The sequence below is a fragment of the Phalangium opilio genome, unplaced genomic scaffold, assembly GCF_054372755.1.
Source record: "Phalangium opilio isolate 3A_F unplaced genomic scaffold, DU_Popi_V2 ptg000003l_1, whole genome shotgun sequence".
Classification (NCBI taxonomy): domain Eukaryota; kingdom Metazoa; phylum Arthropoda; class Arachnida; order Opiliones; family Phalangiidae; genus Phalangium; species Phalangium opilio.
This window is the reverse complement of record NW_028324145.1, coordinates 5712285-5738106: the sequence shown is the minus strand read 5'-3', so window position 1 is coordinate 5738106 and position 25822 is coordinate 5712285. Positions and strand designations below refer to the sequence as shown.

At 39.0% G+C, this 25822-nt stretch overlaps 1 protein-coding gene across 6 annotated transcripts in view; it reads left to right on the top strand.

Annotated features, from left to right (window-relative positions):
- Positions 1–25822, top strand: part of LOC149717300 (homeobox protein Meis1-like) — a 183002-nt gene that overhangs the window by 147040 nt on the left and 10140 nt on the right. For all 6 annotated transcript variants that reach the window (XM_089837494.1, XM_089837497.1, XM_089837495.1 and 3 more), the window contains one exon: positions 5898–5974. In XM_089837494.1, the coding sequence (XP_089693620.1) occupies positions 5898–5974 (77 nt within the window). The remainder of the gene's footprint in view (positions 1–5897; positions 5975–25822) is intronic.

The following is a 25822-nucleotide window of genomic DNA, read 5'->3' as shown; positions in this document are numbered from 1 at the left end:
TCCCTTATCTAATTTTTTACTTTCTTTCTACTTATTGTCAGGAAAAGTTTTTATATTTTTCTTTAGCAAATTTATTAACCGTTAAATCGATAATTCGTGTGTTAAGTTTTTAAGGACATTTATTGTAAAGATAAAATATTGACCTAATTGAGGGGAATAAAAAAAATTTAAAACTCTAGTTGGAAAGATTTTAAAATTACAGAAAACTTTCCTTGTAGCCAACAAATTGATAGGCAATTTATTTATTTATTTTTTTTTTAGTATTTCATTTTCGAGTAGCTTAACTCTATAGTATAATCAAGAAGTGATATCTAGTTTATTAGGGAGAAGGTATAAGATGCCTAAGTATTCGCGCGCCATAGTCCGAGTCCCCCTTTCAAAATACAAGGGGGGACGTAAAAGGAGGCCGGGCTATTTCGCCTCTCCTCAGTCGGAAAATACGTAATTTTCGTCATTTGCGTCGCGCTGACGTGAGTTTTCAAGAACGAATGAGATGCTGGTTGTAAATAATTTAGAGGCGGGGATTAACTCCGGACCTACGTTTGGACTGGAGATAGAGCTAGAAATCTGGCGAATTTATACTTTCTCCCTAATAAACTAGATATCACTTCTTGGTATAACCCAGTGAATCTACGAAGGCGCGATTTTACTTAGTTATTTTGGGTTTTTTGGGTCCCCGTTTACGTCTTGGGTTAGTTTCTTTCTCTGGTGTAAGGAGGAACGAATACACCACGTATTGATTGGCCTATTCTTGCACGGAGGCGAACAATAGTCGACCCTTTATGGGATTACGTTACAAATATGTAGGCCTTTTTCGAGTCCCCCTTCCTTTGGTTCTCTAGCTTGGCACGCACTCACGCAGCGAGCTTCTTTATGGATAAACGCATCCACGGACGAAATAAATTCTTGGCATACCACCCACGAGTAAAGCCTCCTTACCAATATAGGGTTCCTACACCACTTCTTCCCCTTGTATATAGTGAACTCTAGCTTGATTTATGGTGGCTAATAGGCCAAGAGAGAATTCAACGCTCTTGGCAGCTTCTCCAACCAACCCCAGTCGATACGATGATAGCTTTCCCGCGTATTCGCTTTGGCGCTCTGAACGCGTTTTCTCCTCTTTTCGTAGGCTAGGACAGATAAATTATTGCTTCTCCTTGGCCCCTGTTCGCCCCTCGCATCTAGGCTAGGTTTCGTGGCCCCTGCGAAGCTCTCTTGTCCGTATCCCTGGTACCCGTTTCCCTTGGTAACCTTATGAGAAGGAACCCAGGGTTTAGAAGTTCCGTTCTTAACCTTCAATGCCAAGGCTTAAGCGTAACCCAAGTATACGAAGTTTTGGGGCAACCAATACCCCTCGCTGCGCTGAGAGAGGGGCACGCCGGGGTATAGTGGCTGGCGATTGATGGTTTCAGAAATCCCCTTTGCACATGTGCAGAAAAAAATAGGGAATAATATCACCCCCTGTATGAAATGCAGCGAGTTTTACGCTGAAGTAAGGGTTATTTCTGTCTCCTGAATATTGGGGGAAATTGGTTTCAACGTGCTGCACACTAAAAATGGGATGAATTTTAACTTTTTTTTCATTCTGAAAATAAACCATATTCAAAGGCATAAGGTATAGTAAGTTAGCCTTGGAATGCAGTAAAATCTAATGTTAAAATTTTGTTTTCTTTTGGACTAAGTTGTCGCCCCCCATTGCTAAGACAGGAGAGAATGTACCGTTTGCAATAGATATAAATATAAACTTTATATATATGATGTTCCCTTTTTTCTTGGTATGGGAGTCGTATATAACGCGAAATATCTTTTAGTTTTTGCGTTCCTTTGGCTAGAAAAACCCGAATGTTCTTTCAGGGAAATTTCCTAAAGATAGTTCGATTTGTTTCCAAACTCTGTACACGCGTATTGGAATTTACGAACGGCCCCTGGAGCTAGTTGAGAGAGAATGTTATATCCCTTGATATATGTATATGGCTTCTTTTGTATAATTTTGTATTTAAGGAGATGTTAGAGTTTGGGGATGGAATGGGGATGATTTTCTTTTTTATCCTCAGAAAAAGAATTACGACTTTTCTTTTGTGCGCTTGGCTGCTGGCATCCTTGAAGATTTCCCAACTCTCGTCATCTACTTTTAGTTTGTTTTGACCTTGGTGGTGAAAGGAAAAAGCCTTTTTCGAATTAAATTCATGTATAGATAAGTGTTGCCAGTCAGTTTTTGTGAATGCAATTCAACCGCTATCTACGAATAGAATGAAAAGTTTAGTTACCTTTTAGTTCTGTTCGATTCAGTTCTAGGGATGCTCTCGTAAATTACTAGCAACCTTGAAACGCGATTAAAATTAAGAAACAATGGGGAGAAAATTTCTCTAGCCCCTTTAAAAATCTATAAGTATGATCAAGAAGTGATATCTAGTTTATTAGGGAGAAGGTATAAATTCCCCACATTTCCAGCTTTATCTCCAGTCCAAACGTAGGTCCGGAGTTGATTCCCGCCTCTAAACTACAACCAGCATCTCATTGGTTCTTCAAAACTCGCGTCAGCGTGACGCGAGTGATGAAAATTACGTATTTTCCGACTGAGGAGAGGCGAAATAACCCGGCCTCCTTTTACGTCCCCCCATTGTATTTTGAAAGGGGGGACTGGGACTGTGGAGCGCGAATACTTGGGCATCTTACAACTTCTCCCTAGTAAACAAGATATCACTTCTTGGTATGATATTGGCTTTCCAATTTTTGATTGGATATATTTAACCAATTTTTATGATAATGTTGTTTTGAAAACCGGAGACAGTACAATATATAGTTGCGAACGTTTAATTAAAATGTCGGAAATAGGAAGGGAATATTTCCGTTTACAACAAACAAGCCAAGGCCTAACGTTATAATTAAAAAGTACAAGTCCTTCCAACGCTTTCTAAGCGAAGACAAAGCTACGAAATTAATCTTTTCCTTCTGCCAGACTAGTTAAGACTACTATACTAACACTATATACTATGGACTTATCAAAACAACGTTGGGCCAGTTTCTCTCAGTTAGGGCTCGAGGACAACTCTCTCGTGGTTATTTCCAGGCGTAGCTTTAACCCTATCCTACCAGGCCATGCATCTGTTCTTCTCCCCCTTTTAACTCTTTGCCAGCCAGAAAAGGGACGGGCTAAAAGCAGATAAGACAAGAGCCAGGGTGCAAAATGTGTGTCTTTATAATTAAACTTTTCGGCGAGCTCTCGACTTTCGTTCGAACCACGTTCATCCGGTACCATCAGTAAAGGCAGTAGGAGTTGAGAGATGAGATGAACATCGGGTCGCTGGCGGTGTTTTCTTCTCCTGTAGAATCCTTGATTACTATCAAAACTTTGACGCGCGCGCTAAAGAGGATCGCGGATAAAGAGAAACGGCGTGGAAGAGGACTACAGGACTCTCAGAGGCAGAATTTGACAGAAAGAAATATATCGCTTTTCACACTTAACAGAAACCTCCACGAGTTGATACTTAAATGAGGATGAAATGCCCTATCTAGGTACTGTCTAGAATCCTTTTTGCAGATCAGGCGAATTGTAGTTTAGTTTGGGATGAACCCCTGTCTCACCATCTCCTTCCCTCCTGTTTTTAATCCGGGCCTTTGTCGCCCATACCCGACCATTTTAATTAACTGATGCGAGAGCTTGTTCGCGACGCGTTCTTTAATGAAGATAAATATATTCAGAAAGAAAGAAAGGGTTAATATTGTACGTATCCTAGCTGGCAGCCCTTTCCATTAATTTCATTCACACCACGAACAGCTAGCTCATTCTCTCTTGGAAACAAAAGTGAATTAACTATGAGTTTTACGGGGATGTTCCGGAGTTGCTTTAGGAGACTCGGAGTTCTATGAAAATCTGTACTTCTTCCATGTAGATTTAAATGCTTCGTATTCTATTTATTGCTCTGGGGTGCTCTCAGATCGCTCTGAAAAACGTTTCCTATTCCAATTATATAGATCTAGATCAGCTTGCTTGCGGATTCTATTTATTGCTCTGGGGTGCTCTCAGGTCGCTCTGAAAAACGTTTCCTATTGTAATTGTAGATCTAGATCAGCTAGCTCCCGTTTGGATTTCCATTTTACCTTTACCGAGCACTATACCCGAGATTCGCTCGGAACTGATCTGTATAAAAAAGACAGATATAGTACAGACCGCTTGCTAAACTAGCGTATCCTGAAATGACGCGCATTTTATTTCCAGAGAAATCTGAAATTAACGGTTTTTATGCAGAATTGACCATATGTCTAATCAGCGCCACTAGCGGATGGTCTGAGAACTACTCCCATAGAGACTAGGTATATTTAAGAGGGTTTGCAGAATTTCCGTCAGATGGCGCGGCGTTCGAGCCACCTGGCGGAAATTCTGCAAACCCTCTTAAATATACCTAGTCTCTATGGGAGTAGTTCTCAGACCATCCGCTAGTGGCGCTGATTAGACATATGGCCAATTGAGCAAATCGCGAGCGATCTCGGAGCAGGTAAATGGAATACGGTATAAGATAGTGTTCAAGTCTCGCGGGGGTTAATCTACTTTTAGGCTTAACTGTGGCCATGACTGGTAGCAGGCGCATGGAGGAGAGGACGTTATTATTGTTATTAGCGCAAAGGGCAACGGCGGCGTAACTCGGCGAACTATAATAAATCTTAGCTGCCATGCTCTCTTAACGCGCGCCCGTCTCTCCTTTTTAAGCCGACCGGCCAGCCTCGTCTGACCTCTCAGCCTTAATTCGTTCGCTTCCGTGGATGGCGTAATAGACCAAAACAAGGCAGACCATGATGGTGCCGGGGCTTGTATTATAAATGATATACGACTTTTTATATCTAGTTATAAGCCTCCGCGTCTTCCGTAGCTTCTTTAATCTCCGAGAGAGAAGGGAAGAGAAACATTTCTCGTAATTTCTTTACACTATATATTTTTTTCAAAAAGACAAGAAAAATTGCGATTGCGAAATGTTAATATCTACGTGTGTTTAGCTCATATACAGGGTGTTTGTGATAAGTCTGGCGTAAATTGATAAGTGTGTTCATTGGGTCAAACTGAGTGGAAAGTGTTATCTATCGACATTTGGCTATGTATAGATATGGGCTCCCAAACATTGATTCATTTGATTGACCCCAAAACAAGGAAATTGTAATAACAAATGTGGAGTAAGACATAATCGCCTTTGATAGTCTTCATTGTAATAATGTTATTGAACTTTTGTCTAGAGGTGTGCGTACGATGGTAAAATAACTACTCTATATGTGTGACTATGTTTTTGTTTTAGTTGACGATCAATGTTTGGGACACGTGACTGGAACGTTGTCCCAATTTATGGGTTGAATAGTATAAGTGTGACCTATCTTTCTCTTCGATTTGGCCATGAATATACGGGATTCGCCGAGGATCGAGCGACGACACAAAATTTAGCGTGAACGCATGTGTAATTGTACCAAATCTTTACTTTCACGATACAAGCTCATCAAACCCTTTTTTCGTGTATCCAGTCTCCACAAACACACCCACGGCCACACACACAAAAATCCGTTTCTATAACCTACGTTCTGATTATACTTTCGCTTGTAGATATAAAAAGGCTTGGGTTGGTTATGGGCCGTTAAAATTCCGTCGAAAAACAACCCCCTATACTTATCGAAGTTTTTAATCTTATCGGGTTAAGTGGAAAAGTAGCCAGGGCCGTAAATCATCAAATTTTCTTTCTTTAGCAAAAGAATTATAAAAGAAAATCCCCATCTTTACTACATTCGAATTTTTATTGGTGTTTTAATGTTATTTTCAAACGAAAATAGAACAATTTCCGCAATAATTTTTTGTTAAGAGACGTGAAAATTCCCACGGCTTTCTTAAAGTTTATTTGTTTTATTTTTTATGTTTATAGCATCCCTACCCGTCCGAAGACCAGAAAAAACAGCTTGCTCAAGACACGGGACTAACGATCCTTCAAGTTAACAATTGGTAAGTGTTTTAAAACCTTTTATTGTGTTTTATTTTCATTTTAAATTTATGGAAACTGCGAACTTTTTCTCAACAATCTAAGTACTCGTTCCCACGATGTAAAGTGGTGAATTTAGTTCTTGGAATAATTCTAGATTTAGGCCTAGGATTCCTATTTAAAAATGTAAATATGTAATTTTGTGATTTCACCGGACCTATGCGCTTCCGGAAAACTATTTTTTTGTTTTGGTTGGATGTAGGGGTAAGGAACTTGCAGTACTTGACGCTTTGGTTGGGAAAAACCTTGAGGGGAAGTTGGGAACCAAAGGGGAATGAGATGAGTTTTCGGAAACCCAGTGTAAGTGGCACCTTCGCTAAGGCCTAAGCTCGAGGATTTAGGCTTAGCGTAACTGGTACGTACGATACGATACGGAAAGGGAACTTTCATATAAGAGAGAAGATTCTACCAAGGATGGGAACGCGGTGCGGTTGACATCCGCGGCGCTCGGTGATTAATTACTGCGGAGAATAGTGGAGAGAGACGCTGCCGCTGCGACACTCTCTTTCCTCTTCCTTCCTCTTCCTACTCGGTTGATTCCTTTCTGGTAGGAAACGTACAAGTATATATATACCCCCTTCTTCCTTCCAAGCGTGGCCTTCTCCATACTCACTGTAGTGAGATCCCTTTGTACCATCCACCATACCATGAGCGGCACTGGTGGTAATGTCGCCTACCCTAGCCTTTAGTTTATCCTTCCTCAATCCAAAATGGATCGAACTTTGCAGTTTGCACCCGACTCCTACAATGATTACACCAACCCTAATGGGAAATGTTAAAATGTTTCTTAAAAACAAGCTAACAAGCTTTAAAAATGTGCTTTAAGACGTAAAGTGCATTGGTTTGTGCTCTTACTGACTTAACTACCTCATAAGGAAATCAGATACACGTGCACATTAGACACCATTCTATCTTCGCTCTCACTTAAGATTGTCAGAACTTTTAATTTTAAGAGATTCGGCCTAGTTCAAATCATAACTCGAAAACATTGTCCCTTGTGGCAAAAAGGAGATAGAAGTTACATTTTCGATTCAAAATCGATTTCCCAAAGATCATCCCTCTTAATTTATGGCAGACTTATCAGAAACACCAAGTATATTGTAAGGGATATGGGATTTCTGCTCCCAAACATAATTGTAGTTTTTCGTGTCACCCCACAATATAGTTTCAAATCATTTAACCATTAGAACTTATCCAAGGACAGATAATTCAAACAAACATATATTTTTAAAGCTACTTTTTACCTGCAAATTTTATCTAAAAATATACGCCCAGTTCATGTTAGATCATGCAGTAACGAAAATTGAAATTGCTTAAAAGCTATTTAGAGTTATGGCAACCCGTTTAATTTTCCTATAGAACAATAATGAACCCGAAATAGGCGACTGCCCTTAGTCTAATATTGAGAGCCTATTACGTGAGGGAGTATATCTACCTGTTTTATCTAAAGCACGCTTCACCTTTTTACCGTAACTTCGCTTGCTTTTTTATCTCGAATGGTCGTTAATAGGAACGTATAATGGTCATCGTGAAATTATACCAAATTCAAGGGTGGACATTACGTATTTTTTACGGTTATTTAATACTTTACCGTGCGGTATCATCTTATCTTCGGAAAAAATACTACGTAATGCCAAGGGAAAATATTACTAAGATAATACCATATAGTTTTTAACGACATAATAATGTATTATCTTTATTGCCAACGTCTGACGAATATTATGTTTTCGTCAAGTTATTTATATGTTTATTTTGAAGTAACAAACCCTGACGCTGTCCATTTTCATAAAACTATCATTTTTATTCGGAAAATTATTTAAAGTAATGAATATTTCAAATTAGAACCACATTGTTATGACATCAACAAAATTAAAGAAGATATAAGCATTTATATATGTATTTAATTAATTAATTAATTAATTCGGGAAATAAATATGGTTTTAGATGACTGTTGAGTGACCAACAACAGTCCCCGCACAACATTACGTCATAATTTTCTCTACAAAGAAACCCTCATTGCTAAAGTATCTTTTCTTTAATATAATAAGAGGATACATGGTTCCAATTTGAATATTTATTAATTTAAATATTATTTCGAGTAAAAGAATAATAAATTTCAATCCTGGGGCTTTTAATACTTTTCCTCTAAGGGTATAATTTTAAACTTAGATTCCAATCTTTAGAGTGATTGGTACAACAAGACAAAAAACACTTTTAGCATTAATTTATTTCGTTAATCTTTTTAATGAGAATTTAGTGGAGTCATTCTTTAAACTAGGCTAACTCCCTTCTTAAATTATTTTAAATTTTTAAACAAAATTTAAAAAGTAGTTTAGTTAAGATAAACTTCTTAATTCTTTTAAGAACTGGCCTGTTGCCCCGATATTAACACTTCGTTTAAATTTATTAGGTAGTTCTTACAAAACGGAGAGGTTTTTTTTAAAAAAAAATTCCTCGTTCACCAACCTCAATTTAATTTTATTTTCTAATAAATTTTATTATAAAGATAATAAAATTGAATACTAAAAACTCCCCTCCCCCCTCTCTCTTGAAGGTATACTTTTTTATTTAAAAGTGTAGCCTATAGTGTATAGAATCTTGCAGGTATTGGTGTCAAAACTGAAAGTTTTTTATTACTACCACCGTTTGTGGGAAATGTTACATTTCATGCCAAGTGTGTATATATTGGTCCTTCTTTTTTTAGCTTTGGGTTAGGCTATATAGTTTGTAGTTTATGACTTATAAAGTATATAGGTTTTCGTATTTCGGGTTTTCCCCCGTTTTACGACTCTAAGTTGCGGTAAGGAGTTTCGTGCTTCGTAAAAATCCGATATTTCAACGGGGTTTTTTTTTTTTCAACATTAGATGACGTTTTTATTTATAATTTCTGTAAAATGAAACATTTGAGGAAACGCAAACATGGACTAGGAGCATTAATACCATTTATACCAGGAGACCAGGCTACTTGGCGGACATAGTGCAGTAGTAGGTAGCCTCGCATCCTGGTGTAAATGGTATCAATCCTCCTAGTCTGGAAACTATGTATAGAGGGGGTTACGAGAAAATACGTAATTTGAATTTACATAAAAAAATTACACCAAGAATCTCACCGATTCACGCAAAACTTTAAACGTATGTCAAGCGAATGTACTTTACCATTTATTGAAAATTTCAAAGAATTTAGACGAAAAGTACGGGAGTTATCTGATTTTAAGTTTGAATATCTGGCTAAGGTACTAGGATAAAAACCAAGAATACATACAGGTACTAGGAATAATTCAGCCCCATAGCTCCAAGGTTAGTTTCTATGCGGGTTTTTTGGGCCGGGCTTGAGTATTATCCGTCAAGTTTTTCTAACTATAATTTCATTATTTTTGGTAGAAACGAGACTTCCTAGGGGCGCGCAAGGTGCGAGGCGCATCGAGATAGTTTAAATTAGAGCTAAAATTCGTCACAGATAATGATTAGTCTATAGCTCTTCCCATAAAATCTACCTAGATACATTGATAAAATGGCTTGGTACAATTAATGATTCCCATTGGCTACAAATGTATTCCTCGCAAAAACGCTTACCGAGTTAACACTCTTAATAATGAAATACGTTTAAAATGGACTGTTTTGTAATTATCTTAGACGATCCCTGTCTGGATTTGATGAAATGGATTCTTTGGGGGAACAAAAGAGAGAGGAGGTCAAAACGATAAGACATTTGTTCAATGAAAGAAAAAAAGAGAGGGAATGCCTAGCCTATAATAATGACAGACTTGGTCAGCAGCTTGCTCGCTCTTAGCTTTTGTAAAAGGGGTCCAGGAAACATTAACTAAACAAGAAAAACACGGGGTACTTACTTAGAGGAGGGTTGTGCTTAATGATATCGCTCACGAAAGGGGAGAGGGAGAAAAAGAGAGGAGAGAACACACAAAAAAGTCAGTAGTAGCCTTTGCAGGACCATGTATTCCATTTAAGGGGTAAGACCGAGGGGGAAGACACTTGAGAACTCAGGTGTACAATATGACTTGAACTCAATGTACTGTCAAAGCTGAACTCTGAGTTCCAAAGGATTTGAACTCAATGCACTGTCAAAGCTGAACTCTTTTGAACTCAGGTGTACACAGAGATCCAAAGCGTCTACCCCCTCGAGTAAGACACACGTGCACGCCTGATAATAACATGCCTGCTCTATAAAAGAGCGTGTTTGAGGAACAATGGTTGCGTTTACATGTACCGTTATCAAGTACTCTCTCTTTCTCGAACCCTAGGGCAAGCTGGACTGCCAGGAGTTTTCTGTTAGGTCCTCAGCACTCTTTTCTTTAAATTAAAGGTCGAGATCCAACCCTTAAAGGGTTCCGCTCGAGCTGAAAACCAAGCGTAGAACTAACAAAGGTTTAATGATAGATTTATATTGTAGTAGAAGCAAAGGCACCTGGCGGAAAATCGAAACCCAAAAGCCATAAAGTCCGTCTATGAGATATAGTGATGAACCATTGTACTAAATATTTAGGGAATTAGTTGAAATGCATTAACGTTATTCCATAAAGAAGGTTTGTTTACATTTCGGAACGCCATTTCATTCAAGATCAAGATGGCGGCGAAAATTTTAGCCTTTGGGCTGGTGGTCAGCTGAACGGGTTGCAGGCCTAACGGGGTCCTAAACTTAAAAAGACGAGGACATTATGGGTACAGAGCACGAGATTTTCTTCGAGGAAACTTTGGCTAAGCCTAAATTTAAACACTTATAATAGGCTTTTCACGCGAATGTTAAGACAAAAGTAACTTAAATTTAAACTTGCGTAACAGTTCATGGCCAGAGCCTAGAGGACGGTAATCAGACTCTCTAAATTTAACCTCATCAAACCTAACTTTACCTAAACAATGACACCGAAAATACATGCATACTACTATCATAACCCCGTCTCAGAGCAGTAAATCCCCGAAACATTTTAGGTTTTCCTCTGACTTTAAAAGGAAAAGAAATAACTCAGCCTTTGTTATAGTGCTCTTAACTTTTAATGAAAGTCTTTCTCCTAAGCTTGTTAATATAAATTTGGTGTATCCTGTATGTAATTTGGGCTCCATTTTGCTCAACTCCCGCTTTTGGTTGGGCCTCACGTTCTCGCGCCGCGCGCTTTTTTGGACGCACCGGGGAAATCGGAATTATAGGGTCTAGGAGCAAGCAAATTATCGTCTGAGCTTTGAGATGTACCAAAAGCGTATATATTTCTTTTCCCGTTTTCGTTTTCGGAAGCTGACAATTATTTAGGAACAAAACATATTTCCTTCTTCGTAATAATAACAATAACTACAAATTTACGTTTGTATTGTAATCCCGCGCTCAGTGACTTCGTGTGTGTCATTTTTGTTTCTCTTTATTATTTTTTTTTCCACGCTCCAACACATCCCGATTTGTTCATCGTTAATTAGATTACATTGCTTTTTTCTCGCCACCACAGAGTCGTATACATGACTTTTGGGCCCTTCATTTTACGTGAATAACCATAGATATTAGAAACAAGTCCATATTATTATACAGTTCGGTATGTATTTCTTTAAACGTCCCCCATCATAACAAGAAGGGATATCTAGTTTACTAGGGAGAAGTTATAAGATGCCTAAGTATTCGCGGGCCATAGTCCCAGAGGGACGTAAAAGGAGACTGGACTATTTGGCCTCTCCTCAGTCGGAAAATACGTAATTTTCGTCATACGCGTCATCGCTGACGTGAGTTTGCAATAACCAATGAGATGCTGATTGTAGTTTAGAGGCGGGGATTAACTCCGGACCTACGTTTGAACTGGAGATAAAGCTAGAAATGTGGCGAATTTATATCTTCTCCCTAATAAATTAGATATCACTTCTTGATCATTACTTGTAAACCCTGGCCTTCAGGGCAAAATGTCATGGAACGTTTTCGACTGAAAATCGGCCATAGAACGACTTTTTTTGTAACGCCCTGTACTTCATATATCTATTACGTCAATTGGACCGAGGGACGGGGTTATTAATGATATCTGCGGTTTGTATTTGACCAATTTAATTAGAGGGTAGTTGTACGTGCGGTTTTTCGTTATGCCAAAAAAAAAACCTGCATTAGCATCACGCGCCAATGGAGAAAAAAATTTGGATTTTTTTCGTAGTAAATCATTTTAGTTATGGGTTGAAATATTATTATCAGGCTCTGTAAATTTTTCTTTTACATTAGCTAGCGTATCCCGTACAGAATTATTTTTTCCCACGTGATTTTTAGTTTCCTTTCAATGGAATGGAAAACGGTGTTTCTACGAACACTTGCAACTTCCGAACGGATTCATTCACAAATTTTCACTTTCTCTATCTCATGGGAATTGATTTACTTTTTAAAAATTTTTCCTGTGGGACTCTTGGACAATGTCCTCAAATTTCTTCGTGTGCGGTCCTTGACTTTTGTCTGACTGTATTCACCATCTATAAAAGTATATTTGGATTTTTGAAATGGGACAGTCGCTTAAGGACCCAATACACGGTGAAATTTATCGTGGGACCGTGTCGTCCAACCCAGTAGCTCCCAACTTTACGAAATCGCGGTTGTAAGGGGTCAAGCCACACACGTTGCAGTTTTAAATGTGATCTGGTCCTCTTTATGATAAACTTGCGAATAGACATTTTTTTTATTTAATTTTGATTAGTCAAACTAATAGACCCTTTCGAACGCAACATCTAGTATGTGGATGATCTGAAGATGTTAGATGGGGGCTTCAACCACGTTACCAGTCCTGCACCTAAGTACTTTTAATTCAACCCATATCTAACGTCTTTATTGCATGTCCACATAGTGGATGTCCCGTCTCAAGACATCAAGGTGTTCAAACACTAGACTGAAAGGGTTTATTTAGTTGCGCAAAATAAGGATTTATTCTAATTTGATTATAATATTAATATGATCAGGCCAAAACATGATTAGAGTTGGATATCCCACTTCTGATTAATATTTGGACTTTCGCTGCGCATCGTGTATGGGGCCATAACCTAAGAAATTTGTGTTTAAGATTCTTTGAGGAGGGAGGTATATTGCCACGAGGCGATTTGGGAATGTAGCGAGCAAGTCAGGAGGCAACGAGTGTAACACCCTCCTATAATGAGTGTGTGGTAGAGACTTCAACAACAGGCACGTAAATTCAGTTATAGCGCGAATGTTGCCAGCATGAACGCTTGAAGCTTGGCTTCATTGTACAATATATCCATCGTATCTTCGTGTTTACATTCCACCCGACCACTCTTGTTAAGACTTGGTGACATTCTTTGTGCGTCTGACTTGGAGAACTTCTAGGGTTTTCTGGTTGGCCTCCGGAAAACGCTTCTGGTTAACGACTTAAAGAGCCTCAGGCGCTTTGATACTATCTCTTATGGGTAGTTTTCGTCTTCCTATGTCGGTAATGAGTTTTTATGGCATTTTACAAGAACGAGAAACGTGCGTTTACGTTTTAGCCTAGCTCGGGAAACTCCTGCAAAGTTTGCGTTTTGAAATTTAAAAGGTTGTTCCAAAAGTGCGTGTTATTTTTTTCGTTTTGGGTTTTCGTTTTAGGGGGTTGTGGACTTATACTTGTGGTTTGTGAAAGTAAGCTCAAGATTGAGTATTTTTAGTATAGGTTTTTTTTATAAATAATTAGATTATTACTAATAATTTCATAAAATAAGCCAATTAACTAGCATTTATTGAAATTTTCATGGAATGAGCCATAATATTTCTTATTTAATTGAAATTTTCACGGAATAATCCAGAATATTTCTTATTTAATTGAAATTTTCACGGAATAATCCAGAATATTTCTCATTTAATTGAAATTTTCACGGAATAATCCAGAATATTTCTCATTTAATTGAAATTTTCACGGAATAATCCAGAATATTTCTCATTTAATTGAAATTTTCACGGAATAATCCAGAATATTTCTCATTTAATTGAAATTTTCACGGAATAATCCAGAATATTTCTCATTTAATTGAAATTTTCACGGAATAATCCAGAATATTTCTCATTTCATGGAAATTTTCACGGAATAATCCAGAATATTTCTCATTTCATGGAAATTTTCACGGTATAAGCCAGAATATTTCTCATTTCATGGAAATTTTCACGGTATAAGCCAGAATATTTCTCATCTACTTAAAAAATTATAGAATAAGTTAAATTAATCCTCATAAAATTAACAAACTAAAAAATCGCATCTATTTAAAACACTCATAGAACGTTTCAAATGCGGGGAACTTAACTTTAGGTTCATATAGTGAAAACTCTCATGAAATCGTATCCTATTCATAATCAGGGCATATCGATGTTGCAAAGGCTCATACCGCCTGTGAAACCCAATACTTCCCCAGGTCCTTTCAACGCTATAACGTTTTCTAATTATATTTTGCTTCAAAGTTTCCCCCCAAACGTTGTCGCTTCGGGTTTCCGTACGTATAGACTTAACGTCAAGCTCAGGTTTAAACGCAAACGCGTGCAGAGCATATAAGAATATATATTTTTTTTACATCTAAACCGAAAGCGAAATCGAATCCATCCTCCGAGGTTAATTCTTTTCCACCCGAGCAGACCTTGCCACCCACAGCTATTAAAGTATATATCGAGCCACGTGACCACGTCACCGCAATTCGCCAAGAACCATGGGAAAACTAAGCTAGTCGTAAGGGTAAAACCAACCCCAACCCCCCCTCTCTCTTTCTAGTCCTAAAACCAGACCTATTTATGCTTCTGTTGTGTGTGTGTGTATATGGCGTTGAGAAAAACGTTGGACGCTATCCTCTCTCCTAAATGAAAGCATCTGTTCCTGACATATCCCAAAGAGAAATAACAGGGTCGTATTCGCATATTTACGCTCTCATCTGTTAAGCCTTAGCAGCCAGAGTTTTAGATTAATCCGAAGATATCGGTTCTTGTTCTTGTACCTTGAACTGACTAGAAAACTCAGCTTCTCATCGATGGTTACCTTTTCATACTGATATCAGATTCATTCTGGTCAACCTCATATGCCCTTACCTAACTCAGGGTTGTCTTACCCATAGAAAAGGGGGTATAGGTAACCCTTACTATCGGGACATACTTGTTTAATCCAAAACGTCTACAGCGCAGGCGCCGAAGTGACAAGGAAGGCAATATTTTACCCACGTGTCTTTCCTCTTAGCGTCATCGAAATGGTGTATTGGGCCCGGGGACCTAACGAACATAAGGATCGTATGATGCATGTATATTTATTTGAATATGTGACATGGCGGATCAGGCAATGTTGTTCAGACGAAACTGTGACCTTACTTCGGTTTAATCAGTGTTTGGTGACGTTACGTATACCTTGAACCGAATGTGAACGCGTCCTAAAGGTCCATGATAGTTTGTTGTCGTAGGATATAGCACTTGGTCGATGGTTATTCCCGGACCACGCGAGTTTTACTTTCCGGCCAATGGCTTTGCGGCTGTTGGCGACACCAGCCCTTATACCGAACGGAGCATATATGGCCCGTATTCCCTTTTCATACCTAATGTAGCCGCTATAATCCTAGTCCTACATACAATACGTGTCTCTGACATCGGGTTGGGAAGGAAGGTGATGGGAACTTGGGTGCCTGCGTCGTGCTTCGCTCCTAGACTGGAGTCTTAGGTCGCTTGCGCGAGCGTTTCTCGAGCCAGGGCAGTTTCTCTTCATTATTGCCGCCATACAACCTGTCAGCGGCACCTGACTCGCTCGAGCTTGCCAGTGTTGTTGCCGGTGGTGCCCTTTTAATACCCCTATACAACATTGGACAAAAGTGAACCCTGTTATTAAAGCCTTGCTCGATGTATGTGTAGGTTATATAGAAAAGGTTTTTGTACAACGAAAGAATAGAACCCATCATGTTATGTGCATGGAAGAGATGTTATCCTTGGCTATACTTGGTTTGTTTGAGACTCGCGTCGTGTTGTGAACGTCAGCCTTGTACTTTGTTTAGATGTTTGTTTTCAATTTATTGCTTGTTTATAAGTTTTGAACCGCGTCATGCGAGGGTCAAGGCTCTTGGGTCAGACGATAGACCTAATTTTATGTTAATGATAAAGTTCATTTCCATTATTGTCCAGGCCGGAAAGTCGCTGATGGTTGAACAATTGTGTCTCGCGCCATCGTACTTAACGGGCGCGTGTTGCTTCAGTTTGGTTTGTAGGGTTTTTGGCGGGAATGAATCCCCGACTCCCTTGGTTTTGTTTTCCGGCCAGGCGGAAAGCCTCCAGATATACCCCGCTTTCGCCCTTTTGTATTTGAATTCTTTTCTTCTGATGCGAATCCCAAGCTTGGAGCTTGCATCCCGGCAAATAGGATGGAGGGAATCTTCCGCTCGTTCCGCTTTAATCTAGAAATGATATCTACAAGTAAATTAACTAGAAGTTACAATAGTTCGTGTGTAAATATTATCCACTTTCTCTTACGGAACCCTTTATATGATAACTACCAGTTAATTTATTTCTGGAATACGAAATGGGTCTATGTTTTTTTTCCCCGGGAATTCTCTCTCAATCGATATTAACTCTGTTCGCCTTCCCCATTGTCTCAGCATCTTTTTTTTGCTCCATGTTCGACTCCAAAAGCTCCACCCTTCTTTGAAACCATTTTCTTTTTCGATTTTTGGGTGCTGGAAAGTCGAATATCGATTTAGGGTTACAAGCTTTTATAGTTTCTTTCCCGACTGCCTGTTTTTCGATCGATTAAGGCCTATTTATAGCTGCTTGTTTTGATGATATTTTGAACAGTTTTATTCTTTGAAATTTGAAAGGTTGTTCCTTATAGTGCATGTTATTTTTTGGTTTGCGTTTTTGGGTTGTGGACTTTCTCATTTCATTGAAATCTTCACGGGATGTAAGCCAGAATATTTCTGATCTCAAGAAATTTTCACCGGATAAGCCAGAATATTTCTCATTCCATTGAAATCTTCACGGGGTATAAGCAGTGCCGGAAATAAGTACAGGACACTGGACATTGTCCAATAAAATTTTAAAATGTCCCATAATTTTGTTAAAAACTAAGGGGGTCACTGGACTGTTTGACCAATAAATTTTCCGAAGATTTGATAGCTTGACTATGGAGATGGGGTACTATTTTTGCACACTCCAGTGGACAATGTCCTATAAATTTTCCAGTCAAACAAGGGATCACTGGACACATGTCCCATAAGAAATTTTTCTTATTTCCACCCCTGGGTATACGCGCCGAGCGTGGCGCCGCGTTCGCCACCTAGCGGATTTTAGAAGAACAAATTGGCGGGAAAATGACCGCGTCTTTAAATGAAGCCATAGGCTTGTTGTGTAGTTAGTTGTAGGAATTATTACTGAAATTTCCCAGAAAGGGTGAAATTTTAACAGTTTTCGAAATTCTAGAATTCATTGCGTTAAAATAAATGAATGGATTAACGCGCTTAAAGAGAAAAAGTAACTTTTTAGACTATCTTATCTAATCCCAGCACCCAAATTCCCAAATTAAATGTACAGGTACAGTACAGTTAACCTCAAAAATGTGTCTGTCTAGAATCACTTGCTAGTTAATTTAATTAACTCACAACATAAACATATTCATTTAATTCGAACACTTACATAGATGGTAATATCATAAAATTGCTTGGTTACAGAAGTTTCCCTTGTACGGTATTTCGTTTAGTTTACTAGTATCTCTTTACGTTAAAAAAATGCTAATTTTTTATTAGATTTTAGACTATTCGAAGAGTAGAATCCCTAAAATAATTTTGTAAACCTTCTATTGCTAAAAATCGGACGTATTTTACAATTGTAGCGCTCCCCATCTTTAAATTGCCAATCTAACATTCGCGAATTTCCCGCCAAGAGTTTTCAATTCAATCCGCTAGAGGCGCTGCTTGCTTCTTTACCTCTCAATCCTCGGCGCGTATAATTTAAAGTCGTCTGCTCTAGGGTCTGAACAGGGAAATGAACGTATCGATACGAAATTAATTTCGAAGCGAGTGCCGGGAGTGTGGCGCACTCCTGTAAGCCAAGCGTCTGGGCGGCAAAGTTTGAGGGAATAAGACACATGTCGGCGATCCTACCCTACAGGTGCCGACTGCCCCGTGTCCGCCGGAGGTGACTTGACCCCCACACCCCGTCCGTCACCTCCCAAGTAAACCTCATATCCTTCCCCTGCTTACACACATACTGCACCCTGAATAATCGCATCCTTGCCGCGGACGTAAGAGCCCAATTCGCATTGAAACCTCAAAAAAAAAAAAAAAAAAAAAAATTTCGAAGCGACGGACGGGAACTCAAGAATAAATTTAGTGGATTTTTAATTTACTTTAGTGTGAATGGGCCTTTACAGGAGTTCTCTTTAAACAACGGTTGTTAATTTTATTCTCTGAACTTCTCAAAGTTTACCGTGTAAATCGCTTCTCTTATACTACATACACGTGTACCTGCTCAAATATTCACTTCTCCCTATAGCGCCTTAAGCTTGGAAATATTTAGTAAAATAACGTTTAAGGACGATGTTAATTCGTGTATTTGCATGACTGTAGGGCATATACAAACAGGCGCTTATTACAAAACGCACTGCCAAGGCTTAGATTATTAGTATTTCACCCCTGCACCACCACTACCCCGGGAATGAATCGAAATTACAAATTCCCGCGAACCAATTTTCGAGCGTTGGCCAATTAATAATAACTAAAAGCAAAAGTCCCCGCTCGCGCGCTATTAAAAAAGATCAAGCCGGTTTTTCGACAATTAGTACAGATCGTTCTAATTAAATGCGAGGACGATGTTTGAATAATGCATCAATCGTCCTAAAACGCTGCCTGCCATTTTACGCGAAAGTTGTTGGATACTTCACTAATACTCATTTTGTCTTATTATAATTTACCGGAGCTATAAGGACGTGCTTAAACTGTCTGTCCCACACCTTGTCTACCTATCTGACTTTGACGAGTTTTCTCGCTAATAAGTAATACAAAATTCCTGTCACTAAGGTCGCTCGCCTCGTGCTCGGTAACCCTTTAAAAATCGCCTTATAAATTAACAAACTTTTATGGGGTAGTAGCGTTAATCGGTCATTAAATTTTGGGATTAAAGGATGTGTTTTTCGAATAGAATATGTTATAAAATTTTCGGTTTTGATGAAAAGATTTCTCAGTTATGGCGTTGCTAAGTTGATTTACTTACTTCGATTTTGTGGCTGTGATCTGCCACTGCAATATAGTGGTTGAAATAATTATTGAGTTTGAAAAATTCGTACAGTTTATTAAATTTTAATGTTTAAAGAAATAGAGAAATCGTTATGGCCTTCTACCGATGTTAATTGAATCTGGTCCTTAATTTTAAAGACAGCCTTAGATATTTTTGAGGAGGTAGATTGGGTTTTTTTTTTTTTTTGCGCCAAGCTCAATTTTGTCAGGGAAAAAACATCTGCCTTATCTGTTCCTCTCATCGTAACGCGTTGCAATCGTGCTTGGATCTAATCTTTAAATTGTTCGCGGTGAACTCGTTTAATTAATGAATGTTATAGGACAAGGGCTATGGCTAAGCATCGGGAGTATCGTTTATGGCGGCTTCTACCCTATTAATTACTTCATCACGAACATCTCTCTGAATTCCTAGCAACTCATGCACTCATCTCTCCCCGCGATATAATTAAAGATAAGAGTGTACCTCGCTAACAAATTGACCATTTGGACCCGAGGCTATGATTCAATAACCTATAATTTTCTTTTTAACTTAACACGATTGATACGAGTTAAATTCATCGGTTAAAATGCAAAAAAATGGCCCGCTCGATGCGTTTTTAAAATCACCTTTTTAGAAAAATTTGGAGGGACCGTCCGCTCCAGATGTTAGAAAATTTACTCGCCGTATAAATTGAGATATTATATAACTATTTCTATTTCTTCCAAACGATTTATGCTACGTAATAGGCTGTGACGTCATCCACCATTAAATGTATATATATATTAGCGTACCGTACTACTTGCGTATTATTCGCGTCGTTAAGCCCAAATGAATTTAGGTTTTTTGCTTTTTTCCTCTCTCTCTTTCCAACTTAGCTACTAAACCTTTGTCCCCCTGTGTTTTTATGAGATTTTAACCTACGTCAAGGGTTTCCCAAATTTAGGGAAAAAACGTTGAGACACGTCTTCTGCCCAACTACTCACTATATGACACATCTTCCTATGTTGATTTCTTTTTTTATTGAATTTCAAAGAGCTTTATTTTGAACAATTTTTACTGTGTTGGTCTTTGCTCATATACGACCAAAATCCATGGTGAAAATATGGAGAAGAGTTAGATGGAGTAGAAAAATACATTCCTATAACGCAGACTCACTCTGTACCCTCCCAGCGTGCTCAGCCTCTTCCGAAAGTTAGAGGCGTGCAGCATGCGCAAGGGACATTCATTTACTGCTCCATCTTACATCTTTCCTCCCTGATTTGAAAATCTCACGACCACGGAATTGGGAAACACTTCCCTACGTCATTTGGCCTACGTATCTAAATTTGTATTTCTAATATCCATGATCACGAAGCCGTCCGAAATAATCCTGTCTCGCAAAGTATAATCGGCTTAACAAAACGTATATATATAGCTTTAGGGGACAGTAGGATGGTCGGGCTTCCCTCTAGTACACTTCGGGATAAGGCTTAGCAGGCAAAGAGACACTCGAACCAAACGCGCCCCTTCTTTTTATTTCCCTAGCTCTTAATCTAGACGTTATTAGGTGTCGAGTTTGACGCGAGAAGGTCAACGGTCGAACCAATTAAAGAAACATAAGGGGGCTGGTACACACTCACACATGGGCCTTACTTAACTTACTTATTCCCGCGAGTCTCCCGGATACTGACTGACTGGGGTCCCCAGGATTATGCCCAGTCACTCGTCCTCCTCATTTTTTCCCTCGCGTTTTTAAGGTAATGCGCTCAAGGTTTAACTTTTTAGACACGCTCGCGCCTACGCATTGAATAAACGCCTGTGTAAAAGTCGAGGGAGCCTCTTTAATTTTAAACAAGGGTACTTCGCGTTTCGTTCAAATCCGATAAAGTTAGCTTAGACCGTGAACTCTGAATGAATGAATGAATGAATATATTGGATTTCCTGGAAGGCTCTTGGAAATATACTGACAATTGGTTGTAACTTTCGTCATATTGCATCGTGCATGGACTTGCAAAGAAGATTGAAGTTATTGGAATGGAAATTAGATTGTCTCCTACTATTTTTGTCGGTATCACAGTTAAAATAGTAAACAAATATTTGGTCTGAAAAGGGGCGAACTTTTACATTTTGGACCATCTTCCATGAGAAAGTTGATAATAACTTTAATTAGTTTTTATAATTAAATAAAAGAAAATTAAATGGACGACAATTAACTAGACATTCAGTAGAGTATCTTCTCTGAGTTTCATCGGAATCGCAGTTCAAAACATTTACCAATTTTTAGTCTAAAAGTTATAAACTTTTTAGAATTTACAATGTTATGTTTTGTTCATATTTCATCAAAGACTGGTGGCAACTTAAATTCTACTATACATTGAAGAAAACTAAATGAAAATAAATAAATAAATTAGACATCCCTAAGATTAGATTATCATATGAAAGTTTCATGGGAATCACAGTTCAAAACGTTTACTAACTTTTAGTTTGAAAAAAAAACTTCCAAATTTTGTAAAAGATTTCTTGGGTGTAAAAAGGCAGGCAGGCAGCTTGCTTGCTACACATTTTAAGTTCAATCATAATAATAACCAAACTATATCTAAACTTTTTCCCCGTCATATTTTCCATCGAGGGCAAAAAAATAATGTTCCCGGCTGTTGCTTATAATCGGATTTTTTGGGGCGAAAATGATTTTTTTCTAGCGAGGGGTTGCCATATATAGTCTGTTATTTTTTTTCTTCTTCTGATTCTCGGAAAAAGCTGATATCGGCCGTTTTTCGAACGATTTTTGAAGGGAGAGATGATGTGGGGAGAAAAAAAAATAGAAGGTCCGTGAAGGTTACGGATGAATTGGACGCGATGGGGATGTTGAGAGAGTTGTGTTTGTGAGCTAGGACCTACGACTCGGTCCAAACCCATAACACCAGAGATGGGAGAAAGATCCGTTCGTGCCACGTTGGAAGGAGAGAAAATTGTAAAGGCTGCTGGCTCTGGCTGGTTTGACTCTTGGATGGGGTCCATGTTTGAAACGTACCATCCATCCAAGAGCAAAAGCTTCCTAAATCGGGGTGCCAGAATAGAAAAAGTCCGGTTCTTCTATATATAGGGAAGTAAGGCGATTCTTCCTGTGTGTGCCTCCTCCTTCGAAGCATGGACCATTTTTCACGCTTTTCCCAGATCCTGATTCTGACACTTCCTCTCTTAAATTTAAGTCCCCGGCCAACACCATACCCACGTGACCAACGTCTCTCCCCGTGTTCGTCTTCGGAATAGTGTACCGTACTGTAAAAGCTAAGCATTGGGCCTCGTAGTTCAAACCATAGACATAAGAAATCAGTTGTTTTGATCGTGTGCTACGTCGATAGTAAACTAAGAAGAGACCTTTTCGGTGTAAAAATGGGGGTTGATAACCCTCGTTATCGGGACCTACAAGGGGGTAGGCAACCCTCGGTATCGGGGCCTTCAAGGGGGTAGGCAACCCTCGGTATCGGGACCTTCAAGGGGGTAGGCAACCCTCGGTATCGGGACCTACAAGGGGGTAGGCAACCCTCGGTATCGGGACCTACAAGGGGGTAGGCAACCCTCGGTATCGGGACCTACAAGGGGGTAGGCAACCCTCGGTATCGGGACCTACAAGGGGGTAGGCAACCCTCGGTATCGGGACCTACAAGGGGGTAGGCAACCCTCGGTATCGGGACCTACAAGGGGGTAGGCAACCCTCGGTATCGGGACCTACAAGGGGGTAGGCAACCCTCGGTATCGGGACACACAAGGGGGTTGGTACATTGCCGTCTTTGGGAACTCTCGTGATAGAAAAAAGACTACAGATCAGGCGTAGAAGGCAGATCAGCGAGATAGAAGGCAGAGTTTCACCCAGTGTATTACGTCTCTATGCTCTATTGTAATGATACACGCTAATTCACGATATCTATGGTTAGATTCAAAATCTCTTAAGATTAACTCACAGAAAATTCGTCATGGTACGCCGTTTGAAATGGTCATCTTCACGGGGGGAAGCCTTTGGTCTATCATTCATAACGCCGGGCACCCCCTGGGGGTGCACGTGTTTTTCGAAGCTACGGGCGATATAAGAAAAAGTTGTGTTATAAATTAGCTCATTTCCTGTTCGTGAAATTTGAGAGAAACTGGGGAGGGGAGGAGAGAAGGGTGACCTTAGGGGCGGTACCCTTCAGGTAAACTTGAAGGTTCTGAAGGATGGTACAGAGATTGCGAAGAACAAATGTTTTTGGATTAGGTTTGTACGGGAATTTGCAATGAGTGTAACGTTACTTCCTTTGAACGGTGATGAATAGGGGTTTGTTATGATTGTAGTGAAAATTGGAGGTGAAATGAGCTCCCTCGGTTTGTGGTTCGACGGAAATTACATCATAGAGGTAAATTAACTGACTGTCTTTCAAAAGAAAATAAGGAAAAAGCGGCCCCGGTTTACCTCAATTCCATCTACGACATTATGCTCGGAAAATTTATTTTTTCTTTTTGAATTAAGTTACATAAAAAAAACTCAATTACTAAAACTCTAGGAAAGAATAGTCTGGTCTGGTTTGGGGTTTTTCCTTGTAGATACTAGGGTAGGGAGGGATACGTAAAAAAATGTAGGCTTAAAAACAATGCGTGTTAACGCAGCATTAAAGTCTCTTGTTTTTTATTCTTCTTGTTCCAAGGCTCTGAAAATCTAGTTTCTTAAAAAGTGCCGGGGATTCTTTTTTTTCTTCTACTAAATTCATTTAATTTGGGTAGGCCTAAGCAATCTTAAGCCTGCAAGCGCTTTCTTCTGAATGTTCTGGGAAAAAGCTATAGTTTCCAAATGGAAACGAATTAGAGTTGGGTCTTTTTTCGTCGCCACACTGTTTTTTTTTTTCTCTCCCCGGTTTTGGAAAATGAGATTTTTTTTTCTTTCTTTCATCCTCATCCTCCACCTCTTCATCCTCTTGAGGGATGGAAGAGGATAGTAAAAGGGAGAGTAAAATGGAAAGTCAAGTGATTTTTATTCTCGATTCTTCTACTAATTATAAGACCAATCTGCCTAGTGAAACATTAAAGGAAATAACTCGCATCCGAATGATTGTAAAATTCAAATTAGTTCAATGATATTTCATAGATTATTTGGAACTAGCACCTCTGACCAATCGCGTAACGCCCTGCCTTTTGTTAACGAAATTCCAATGGCACGATGCTTCGTGTCGAATGAAATTTAGCGCGAGATTTGATGAAAATTACTGGCGATGTGACAATCGTGGCGCGAGATATAGAGCTGCCACTTAAATGTTGTTAACAAGAAGGCAGGGCGTTACGCGATTGGTCGGAGGTGTTAATTTCAAATTATCCATAAAATTTCTCAAACAAATTTGAATTTTAAAATCATTCGAAGGTGAGGTATTTCCTGGATGTTTCATTATGCAGGTTGGTCTTATAATTAGTAGAAGCATCGATTAATATAAAAAAATCTCTTGATTTTACTTCTCACCCTCTCTTTAAGAGGGATCCAGAAAATGACTATGTGTTTGATAATACATCACCCCCAAGCTTCTCTACCGCTGCTTCTGGTGACTATAGAAGAAATACTTTTTCTTGTTAGGAAAAAAGAGGTTTTAATATACGTAACCGTGGAGAATATAATATATTAGATGCAATAGTGGTGGTGCAAGGTAGCCATCTTTTCCCCTTTCCCTTCATTTCCCAAAGGGGAATTAGACCTAAAAAAGAGCGCGGAGATAGTGAGTGGGATGGGTATACCCAATGCTATTAAAAAGTCTGATTTCGTCGTGAAAAAATAGCCCCCCTTCGCAGTTCCTTTTGTTGAGTGTTCAATGCGACAATGGTGAGAAATTTAATTTTAAAGTTACTGTATCATTTTAAGGTGTCTAGAATATTCAAGTGAAAGTATCAGAAAAATAGGTTAATATATTAATTATATAAATTAATTGCCCCTTTTCTAAAGTTGGGGGTAAAATATAGTCTGGCGTTTGACTTGACCACCTTGTAGACTTAAGACTCGCCTCCGATTATGTTGACGAAACAAAGACGTTAAATATGGCTTCAAACAACAAGGACTTTAGACGTGGACTGGTAACGTTGAAGCCTTATCTAATGCATTTGGATCCTTATATGGACGATACTGTGGCCCATAACCATTATTTTCACTAAAGGACTTTCTTCAGTGTTACTAAACCGAAAATAACCACTACCTACAATCGTACTGCTGAATGATCTACAGATAGAGGAAGGTTTATAGACATAGTTCCTGTAGTTCCCTGTGTTTCAACCTGATTCCCATACGTTATTCAGTTTTTTCTCGTTATGTCACACCCTCCAACCTCTTACCACGGGTTTGTCCACCATATTGGAAGTAGTCAACGCAGGCCATACAAATTTAAACTGTACCAATATTGGCGTCGCGTCTCCGTCTCTCCTCTCCTCTCAGTACCACTCCATAGGTCAGTTCGCATGCAATCAGGGTATTTGTTTCAATCTCGAAGACTACGCTTCTCTCCCGCCTTATCCTGGGGGCTAAAATGGTACTACTAAAACATTACCACCCCTTATAAAATATGTGTATGGTAGAAAGAAATTCTTATGAGCTAATTTAGAGGGAGATATCACGGAAGAGAATGACTGACTCTAGCTATAGCTATGATGTAGCTAAAGA